Source organism: Zophobas morio, unplaced genomic scaffold, assembly GCF_036711695.1.
Source record: "Zophobas morio isolate AGI-343-1 ecotype UQ-CSIRO unplaced genomic scaffold, CSIRO_AGI_Zmor_V1 ptg000005l, whole genome shotgun sequence".
In the NCBI taxonomy this organism is placed as follows: domain Eukaryota; kingdom Metazoa; phylum Arthropoda; class Insecta; order Coleoptera; family Tenebrionidae; genus Zophobas; species Zophobas morio.
This window is the reverse complement of record NW_026972110.1, coordinates 3108045-3119355: the sequence shown is the minus strand read 5'-3', so window position 1 is coordinate 3119355 and position 11311 is coordinate 3108045. Positions and strand designations below refer to the sequence as shown.

At 34.6% G+C, this 11311-nt stretch overlaps 1 protein-coding gene across 5 annotated transcripts in view; it reads right to left on the bottom strand.

Annotated features, from left to right (window-relative positions):
• Nucleotides 1-6619: 6619 nt before the first annotated feature.
• The window catches only part of LOC135121775 (uncharacterized), a 66996-nt gene continuing 62304 nt past the window's right edge, over nucleotides 6620-11311 (bottom strand). For all 5 annotated transcript variants that reach the window (XM_064046068.1, XM_064046074.1, XM_064046063.1 and 2 more), the window contains exon 2: nucleotides 6620-9323. In XM_064046068.1, the coding sequence (XP_063902138.1) occupies nucleotides 7364-9307 (1944 nt within the window). In that variant the 5' untranslated portion in view covers nucleotides 9308-9323 and the 3' untranslated portion in view covers nucleotides 6620-7363. The remainder of the gene's footprint in view (nucleotides 9324-11311) is intronic.

The following is an 11311-nucleotide window of genomic DNA, read 5'->3' as shown; positions in this document are numbered from 1 at the left end:
TTGGGAGATTGATCACAATAAGCGAAATATTGATCACAATAAACGGAAAACCTGTAATGCATTGGTATTGCGTGGGCCCGTTCCAAGCCATTTTGATCACACTAAGCGGTTGATAACATTAACCGTGATCATATTAAGCGGCGTCTACTGTATATCAATTGGTTCTACATGGCACCCGTATCAATTTCTAATAACAAATCTCGAGGAGTAGCTGCATGTTAATATAATTAAAACAAATTTAATAAAACTTCGACTTTGTCAGTGTCAAAATGAGAAATACGCCGGACATTAAAAGCGTGGTTGTGAATAGCTAAGACCTGGTTTAGAAATTTTTACAATTGTGTGACACCTCTGCCCAGTTTTCAGTGTCCTCGATGGTAACAGCCCAACCGTTTATGAAAAACTCACAAGTTTTTGGAGGCGGGAGATATTAAAATGTAACTGAATAAAGTTCGCACAGAATTCGAAAATGCGAGAAAAGTTTGAAAACTGGCCAGAAACTGTGATCGTCAACACAATGGAACCCTAGATTATATATTGAAATGGTTAAATGCGTTCTAATCATGGACGAATGAATATAAAGAACGGAGTGAGACCTGAAATAAGTGATCCCGCGTCAAAATGCATGAAAGCAATAAAAGGTGCTTCAATATGTCTGTCGCTTCAGTGGCGTATCTTAAAGGTATTCATAAGGGACCTCGCATCTCAAACAACTAACTTGAAAACAAATTTTTTGAGAAAATCTAAAATTTCTGTATAAGGGGAAGTGGGGGAATACCGGCCATCGGGGTAATTCCGACTCACTTAACTGCTCTTTCCACGGCCAACTGTATTAATGAAATAGAAGTTTCAAGATTTTACAATAATTTAAAACAACTTTTACCTAAATAATTACAATTTTACTGCCAACAGAATTTTCAAAACAGATGAAACAGGAATATCAACTGTGTAATCTCCAGGTAAAGTTTTGGTTAAAAAAGGCACCAAACAGGTTGGGTATTTAATAAGCTGGAAAAGAGGCAAAAATATAACGGTTGTTTGTGCATTTAGCGCATCCGGAATGTATGTTCCCCCAATGTTTATTTTTCGCCGTAAGACATTGAATCGACTGCTCAAAAAAGGAGGTCCACCAGGAGCTGTTTATGGATGTTCAGTGAATGGATGGATTAATGAGGAACTTTTTTTTTCAATACTTAAATCACTTCCTAAACTTTGTCAAAGCGAGCATTGAAGATCCTGTCCCACTTGTTATGCATAATCAATTAAATCATACTACACATTCAACTCTGTAAATTCATGACTTTTGTAAAGCAAATGGAATGGTTTTGTAGACTATACCTCCACACACTTCAAACAAATTACAGCCTTTAGACGTTACCTTTTATAAATCACTTAAAACTGGGTTTAACGAGGAATGTACCTAACAAATACCTAAAATGTAATCCACATCAGAAAATTACGCCATTTGAGGTTGCGGAACTATTTAAAAAAGCGTTTATGAGAATTGCAACTTCACAGAAAGCGGTGAATGGATTCGAACGTACTGGAATTTTTCCATACAATACAGACGTATTTTCCCCGGAAGATTTTAGACCGGCACAGATATATAAATCACATGAAGCAGACATACGTGAAACAGAAGAATCTGCAGAAATCATTAGACATTCATTTATATGTAGAGAATGGGCACACAAAGCGTGCACCGATTAAGCCCACACAAAATACATTTGCGATCATTGTTGCTAACTTATTTTAGGTACAGGTTGCACTAAAACCCGGCTGATATTACCGCGATAGGCGGGGGAATATTGGGCAATACAACCTTTTGTTTTCTTTTTTCAATTATTTTATTTACACGTTTAATATAAAACCAATACATATAAGGAATTCACGTTCGGTAGATGTAACTAGATTTGGTAACTTTTTTTTTTAAGCTGTGTAACTGCGGACATAATTGTTCTAGTGTATAATGTATTACTGGAATGTCAGAAAGTAGGTATCAAAAATGTGACATGTAAGTAAGTAAAGGTCAAATATCGAAAATGTGATGGTTTTGTGGTAATATGGTGAATCTATTTTTGAACCAAGGAGAAAATCGCATCCCTCTAAAAGCCCAAAGAGCAACCCGCATGAATTTTGAATCTTTTCCCTTCACTAGTTTTTTTAGGAGGACAGGCTTTGATGTCATCATCATGGATCCACAATTTCACCATGGATCCGTTCTGATATATCCATGTCTCATCCAAGAAAATGAAAAGTAAATCTTCACCACAATCACGCAATTGGAGATAGGTGTACCGCCTTAGAAATTTGATTCTGGCAGCTATAACGTGTTTAAAATGTGAAAAACTTCGCCTTCGGAAACCTAAATTTATACGTGTATTACGTACAATTATTTTCAAAGCCGAGTGTTTTACCTCTTACAAAACAATAACGATTATATAAAACTTAAAAACCAATTGTAGAACGGAACCAACAAAGCATGTAGGTATATAAATCTGCGCAGTCGTCTTTCTGATTCTGATTATAATATTAACGGCACAAGCGCCGCTGTATCTGCATTATTTTAAAATTCGAAAAACACTCGACAACACTAGCGAACTTTACGGAGAATATTTCTGCCACCAGTTTAACTGTTTCCGTTTTACCCAATTTTTTGAAAACCACGAAATATTTCTTGTTTCTTTTCCTTTAAAATGAGGTTTCTCGTGATTACTTTTATGGAAATTGTTTCCATGCTGTATTTAAGGATTTTCTTGAAACGAAGTTGAAATTAGAAAAACTTCGTTTTTTTTCCACACAATTCAGATTTGACATTTGAATTAGAAAATTAGACAGTTGATGCCAATCTTAAATTTCTAGTGATCTTAAGATTGCAACTTAACCACAGAAAAGTTTCTGTCAGTTACTTCTACCGAACGTGAATGCTTATTTTTTTTTTCCAATTTCTACTAATAAAATGCTCATTTTGTATTCTATCTCGCTATTAAAACAATAGTTTCATCGAAAGGATGAATAAAATGTTCATAGCAACACTTTATTCGCACTGTTATTGACAACACGAATAAAGTAAAAAAACTAAAAATCGCATCACCACTGAAATTTTCGTTGCTATGGATGTGTAAACATATTCAACTAAAATTTGCAACGCTTGATGGTCCACAATCCTAATGAAAGACCAGGAACATTCTTTGAATTTGACCGCGACGAAAGTACAGGCAACTTAGGCAATTTACCTTCTTTAAATGTTCATCATATTAGTAATAGTACAATTAGCCAATAACACGTGACGTCACGCTGTGGCGGGAACTCAGCGTTTGACAAGCGCCGTGAAACTCCATAAGTGGCAATGTTAACATTTTCGCATTTCATTTAAAAGTGTAGGTATTTATCTAGAAAATAAACACGTGAATAGCTTCTTTCATATCTTTTCTGTGTATCAGGGTGCTTTTTTTGGCGATTTGAGTTTAAAAATACGTAATAAAAATAAAAATACAGAACGCTGTTTTGGTCTGAATTCCTCGTCACCCAAAATACATCCGTGTGTTTCAAGCGGTAAATCGGAAATTAATATTTTCGTTTGAGGTTAATGTGACGGGTTTAAGTGAAGGTGTGTGATTTGTTTTTAAAGTATGGATAATTTAAGTGATTATGCACGATGTCTTTCTGTCAAAGAGAAAAACAGATATGTACAAAAGTTAAACAATTTAAACGGCGGAGATCCTTATACAATGAGTGCAAGTGATTTTAATTTGTGTTTAGACGATGTCCCTACCATAACAATGAATACCATTCTAAACTTTTTTATTTTTGGAATAAGTAAAATAACCCACAATGAAATTCGTGCGAATGCACGATTATTTATTATACTTTTGAATAAAAGTCTAGAGGCATTTATTCAGTTTTCTCTTTTTTAAACGACTGTGTCTTTCAACATTACAAGTATTATGAGTGGATTTATTTTGATATCCTAAATTTTGTGATGGAACATAATCAGGATGGTCCACATCCGACAAATCTGCAGGTTCATCTAAAAGAGCACCAATGTAGTAATTTATTAGAAACTGTAAATCTAATAGGTAGTTACTGTACCTAAAATAAAATGATCCGAACAAACATAGGAATACTTTACTTTGGCTTCGTTAAATCCACTCGTTTTAAGGCTTTTAACCAAAGCTTCCGCTTTTTTCTCCCATCCTGTATATATTTACCTTTATTGTTGCTAATTGCTGGGAAAGGAAAATAAAATTTGTCCGCATTTCTGGTGCTTCGATTCGCGCAACCCACAACAGCACAAAATTTAGGCATTTTCTCCTAAAATGCAAAATATTATAATATTAAGATGCTAGTGTATTTAAAAAAACATTGATGTACATTAACAAAGAATTAATTTGCAAAACAAATGATATAAAATGCAGCGAAGTTAACCTGTACATCACATTGGAAAACATTATTTTTTAAGCCTATTCAAACGTTATGGTGCGTTTTACAGATATCTACACAGTGTAGAAACTGTAACAAACTTACCAAACTATAAAAACACAGTTGACACACTCTCAAATTTAAATGAATTCCGAAAATATTAGCATTGACTCTTATGAGAAAACTGGCTAGTTGTCAAACGCTGCCATCTTGGTGACCTCGGATGACGTCAGTGTATTTGGCTAATTAATATTTATATAAATCGATTAGCTAAACAATATTTTTTTTTTAAATTTTGCGAAATTGGAAAAAATATTCTATGATACACGTGAATAAACGAATTTTATCCACTCAAAAACATTGTCACACTTGGCTTCACCTCGTGTGCTAACTGTTTTTTCGTTGGATAAAATTAGTTTTTATTCAATTATACCATAAATAGCTATTATCCAACACCTCTTGATTATAAGCTCATAAAATTGTCCATTTTGGACACATTAGAAGGCCCATAAGTCACTAGTGGAATTATGAATTTATAATTAAACTGTTTTTTCATAATTAAACAGTTTAGAGAAAATTGAACAATTTATTGAACACACAGAAGTCTAATACATAAAATTAGAATTATATGAATCATTTGTCCAGCTTCAGATTAATAATATATATATTGAAAGATAAAACATTATTTGCTTCTTTGTTTGTCACTTCAATGTTGTTCCCATGTCATTTTGCTGGAAATTGACTCTTCAACGTAGCCTTGTGCCACGTTTGTCTATTTCCATCGGCCATGACGTTGGAGCATACCAAGATCAGCTCCAACATTAGATAGTAAAGTTGCTGATGTGCGTCTCATACTGTGTCCTGTGTACAAGTCTGCTTCTGGTAATTTCAAAAAAACTGCTACTACTGATGGTATGTTCGATAAACTATTTATTCCACTGGCTGTACTGTGCATTTATCACTTCTGTAGCACAAAAACAACCATGGCCGACTAGTATAAAGATTATGGCCTGTCCAAGAGGTACCATACGTGCTGCCATCTTTTAATAATTCAAAAACGACAAAAGAATTATTAAACAAAAAATTACAAAATTAGGCCACTCGAGCAAGGTCTCGTCATACCAAAGTTTAATTTTTGCAGTATTAAGTGATGCTCGATCTTTTGAATAATATTTACGGTCATATATTAAAAAGTAAGAATAGCCAATAATAATCATAATAATTTTATTAAAGGAAATAACGGAACAGTATTCCACATGCGTTAGCAAATTTTTTCTCCGTATTTACAAAAGTTTTTAAAACATTTGTGAGACCATTACTGGAGTTTGCCAAAAAAGTCTGAACTCCTGTCCTCCAATGGGATATTTTGCGTTTAAAATTGGTTCAGCGAAGGGCTATCAGAATTTCGTTCAGTACAAACCACGGTGGTTAGAAACTAACCTCCGTGTTGCAATAGGCTTGTTGTAATGAATTTTTGTCCTCTTATCGACAGATTGTAAAACGTGGTGATTTAATAACTACTTATCATACATGTCAAGCTTTAAGTGGTGCCCATTCTCCAAATAAAAATTGATCTCCTCTTATTGTTGTATCAAGACGTACTGAAGATCATCCTTTGAAATTCAAATTAGTGAGACAAAAATTTTTACCAGAGTTGTTCATGATTGGAATGCACTAGAAGCACTATCCGAAGAGCTTGTACCAGCGGAGTCTATTTAACATTTAAATGAAAATATGGTGCCTATTTCTCAAACTAATGAACAGTTTTGTCAGCCAAGCTTGTTGCTTCTTTAATAATGAAATAGTCACAACATAACCAAGACACCAATTTCTGATAATCAGTTCTTACTCTTCTAAAAATTACAGGTTAATTTTAAATTTTCAAATTTCGCGACTATATGAAAATCGAATAAGCATATATGAGTTTTGATATGTACAATGCAACTTTAATCAATTGCTAGAATTTTAGGCAGATTCGGTCATTTTCCAGATTACCTTGAAGTCTTTGAATAGGCGACAAATACGTGGAAACGAAAAATCTGTATTTTTGTATTTTGTGATAGATGAAACATCAAGAAAAAATTGATATTTGCCGAAATGTTCCTCTCACGATAAAAGCAGAGCGTACCTTATTTATTATTATGTTTTTTTTTTTGTAAATATGTTATGTACATTTCAAGATTTGAAAAATCAAGACTATTAAAACAAATTTTTATTGAAAACATGTTTATAAAAACGACTACAGTAATAAGTAGCAACAATAAATAAAAATAATAAATTTACCTGTACACAAAGGTTAATTGAACAACTTATTAATCTATATCACATGTCGTGTCTTAGTAGCTAAACACTGAAATTTTATCTACAAGTTAGAAATCTATGTAATACAGGCAGGAAGGCATAATGCAGTTTACAAATTTCATGTTTGCCTTCATACAAATTGTACAAATATTGAACCCTGCTTATGACTTCAAAATAAACAGTGTTGACACAATCTAAATTTGGTAAGAATGTCAAAATTCACTACCGTATTTGTAATTAATTTACTATTAGCATATTTAAATAAAGATCACTATACACGTAAGTGCTATAATTAGAGAACAAAATCACTTATCACAAAACTCATGAAATTGCCAAGTTCTTCCAAAATAATGTAATCGAACGATTCCGTAATTTTAGTTCAAGATTTTTTGCATTTTGACATAAAACTACACCGAAAATTGATTATGTCAACATTCACAAAAATAATGGGTTGGATGTTACATTGTTGTTACATACTATACCTTTAATATTTAACTTACGCACAATATTCAATTTTAATAGTATTTGTGACAAAGAGTGTAGTAGCAACACTTGTTTGAAAACATCACAGGCAGGTAGGTAGTCGTAGAAAGCTTATGCTCTATAGGTAATTTTCCATTTATTTTATATACTGGTTTTGTCAATTACCCAAGTCTAATAAACTTCTACAATAACAATATAACTTCAAATGAAAATCTGTAATACATGCACTCTGTTTTCCGTACAAATTTAATCTACTAATTGTGCCCATTACTTCAAACTGATTTGTTTTATTAAATCCTATCGTATTCCTCAAAGTGACTTCGAAAACTCCATTGCCAGGTACCGTTTCTAAAATAATCATGAAATCTTTTATTTCATTTCCGCCCAAGATATCTTCATTATGTGTCATCACACGAGCATCTGTTATGTTATTCATAGTCAACTCAGAACACTGTGCGTATCCTTCCAATTGTTGATTCATATAATCAACTGCAAAATTTGCAGCTTCTATTACTAAACTACTATTTTTTTCAACTTCTACACTTTGTTGGCACGTGCACCAATGACTAGCAATGTCGGCAATTTTGCAAGTCCTATTCGCTGGGATTTCACAAAACAAACTATAACCACGGGGACTGTCCTGGTATCTTTTTTCCAAAGCTTCGTGTAAAATTGCAGGATTTAAAAAATCTTTCAGTGTTTCGTGCAGATCGTATGGAGTAGTTAAACGTCGTGTATTTCTCAAGAGATTATTATAGGCGTTTTGATATTGTCCTTTGTACCATTCAGGTAACACTATGAAGACAAAAGGTAGTCTCTCCTCCATCTGACCTTGATAAGTTTGTCTAATATCGCCCCATCTGATTCCATGATCACTCATAAATATCGTAATAGTATTGTCTAAATGTCCGTTTTCTTTCAATTTTCTGAAAAACTTATAATAATGTTTGTCACCCAAGTGTGGTTTATTCAAGTAATCGTGGCTTAAACTTGCTCCCCAATAAAACGAAAAATAGGGACGTTCTTCTAGATCCATTTTAGTAACAAATTTTTTTATGTAGTCTAAAAAAACTTTATAGACTTGCCTGGCACCAACGCATTCTTCTACATTCATGTTATGTGAATTTCCAATTGCATTCTCTGATATTCTATTAAAAGCACCCCACATGTAATCGGTTGGTTGTTCATGAAAACCTTTTCTCATATAATTAAAAATACCCATCCAAGACGAATCTTCTCCAAACGACGTAACGAATCCTTTAGATTTGTATTCTTTCCAAATGAACGGACAATTGTCGAAACGATGGTTATTGTCAGCATTCCAGCAAACTTTTTGAAGTTCTGTCTCAGATAAACCCGTTAAAACCGGCATTAAATTGGGAAATGTATTGTCGCCAACTTTATTATAACCCAAAAGTTCTACTGATGAGATGTTCTTTAGATACTCTGAGGTTTTTGGCATCTGTCTATGAAAATTGAGTCGAGAAACTGCATCTAGACCAATAATCAAAATATTTACGGGTTTAGTTTCGAATTTCACCTTTTTAGTCTTTATCGGAACAAAAGAAAAAAAGTCAGTGTAAACTATAGCTCTGTTTATATGGCACACGACTTTAATAAACTCGTCTGTTATTGTTGCAGTAATATTGAACGGAATGCATTTCTCGTCAAACTGTATCTTATTGTCATTATCATCTTCGCTGGGTTCTTGTCTGTGAAATGGTTGGTAGCAACATTTTAATACACTCACATTTTGGTCTGTATAATTCGCCAAGGAAGAATTCAACAAATATATCGAAGTCAGATTCGAATCAAATAAAGCTGGAATGCCTCCGTTGCATACAGGTTTCTTTTCTTTATGAATGAATTCTTTTACAGTATGATCAAATGGATCCATATATGGTATTCGACATCCGGGTGTTTTAATCAAGAATCCTTTTAGAGAGTCTTGGTCAAAAACTACTTCCTCCCCCTGTAGTCTTACAGGATTTATGTTATATTGTGTTTGGAAGACATCTACTATGAACAACAATGCGCCGAAAGCGAAAAGGGGTAACCAGAACAGCGATGGTACCTTCCATCGACGTTCCTTGATTTCCATGCCATTCGATAGTAGTCTAAAAATTAAAGATAAGAAAATTAATGAACGTACTAATAATTGCTGTATTAAAGGTGTTATATGAAAATAAAACAAACTCTAAACTCATAGAAGGGTTTAATATGAAGGAATGAATGTATATGTTTCTATCGAAACCACTAGCTGTTTTAGACACGATTAGATTAGTCAGTTGGCTATATTTAAAACTTATTAGATTTTAGTAATAATTTAATGATTTTATTATTATTTCGTTTTGAATGAATATTTAAATATAAACTAACTTCTAAAAACTGCATATTTTTATTCACATAATATACCTTGCAAGGTTCAAAAACATTTTTCCTGTTCTTTTCCGAATTTTAACTTTTTGTGGTTGTTATAATCTTGAAAGTTCACAATTCTGTTAATTAAATTTGCAAAAATTTTCACTTTATAGTATATTGGGTATCTAGGATGGCAAGCTATATATACAATTTGTTTGACCGAAACCTTTAGGCCGAGCTTCACCATGCACCCGAGACATTTAAAAAGGCTTAACACCCGCTGTGCCTATACTATTTTTCGCTTAAACAGATTTGCAACATAACCGTTTTTCACCGTATGGATGTGTTATCAGTTATTCATAACGAGCGCGTTTCCATCTAAAAATAAATAGATGTTTAGAATCATCAAGGTCGAAGGAGGTAGTAAGAATATTCAATCTCTAGTTCATTAATTTTTTTCAAAAATAGCCAACTGTTTGTCAAAAAAAGACTGAGCTTGTAATTAATAATTGTAAAGTAAATATTAGGAGTAACATTAACAATTAATAATTGTGTTTGTTTAATAAAGATAAGCGAATGTCGTCCGTAATTATTGCTGGGCTGTCAAGTATGTTTTTAGCATTTTATTAAGTACTTGTGTAGAGGGCTGAAGTGGACATCATCTCCACAAAGGATTCAATACACTACCCCCGAAATCGATCGGATGCTCCAGGTGACGTCCTGAACATCGCGGTCGTCAAGAATCTCTGGCACGAAGTGGATGTAACCGTGGTTGACGAGTTCCATTTCGATCATCTTCCGGTGAAAATGCCTCTGGGGAACGATCTCAACGAACCCACACTGGACACAATCACAACCATGAACTGGATGAAATTCGTCGAGCATATCAGAGGTAAATTTGGTGAATTTAACACGAATTTTTAGAGTATCGAACAAATCGAGGAACCAACTCTGGACTATGAAAACCGTATCCGAGCCTCAATCGACGCAGCCCCGATTCGATGCCCTGAACGGCCATTCAAACGGCCTCCGTTACCACAGTGTATCGTAAACCTGATCAGAGAAAATAATAGAACGAGACGAATCGCACGACGAACCGGAGAACGAGTCGAGCAGGCTGTAGCGAACCGCCTCCAATAGGAAATCCGGAAAGCACTGTTCGATGTCAGGAAGGAACAGTGGGCACAAAGACTTCAGTCCCTTAACACCGAGGATCAATCGCTGCGGAAAATGGCCAAAGCGCTGAGAAGCGACGACTACCACTGATTCACAGCAGCATCGTCTTCAAAGAGCACAAAGCTGCCGCGTTCACTCATAGTCTGGAGAACTAGTGCCAGACGAACATCGATCCTGATGTAGACGACGAACACATGGATCTCGTCGAAGATTTTCAAAAGGAAGAATCTGACGACTATGAATTCATCAGCGAAACCAATCCCGACGAAGTCCGAGCCATCATCCAAAGTTTTAAGCTGAGGAAAGCCGTAAGTCCCTATCAGATCCCGAGCAAAGCACTGGGGAAGATAGCTGACAGGGTTATATGGAAACGGCTTGCCAAAGTCTTGAACGAATTAGCCGACGAGCAGTTCGGCTTTCGGCCCCACCGTTCCACCTCCGAACAACTTCTTCGGGTCATAGAATTTGTAGCCAAGTCAACTGAATAGTATTAATTCATAGGCGCAGTGTTTCTCGATGTAGCCAAAGCTTTCGACAGTATCTGGCATGAGGAACTTGTTTAGAAGTG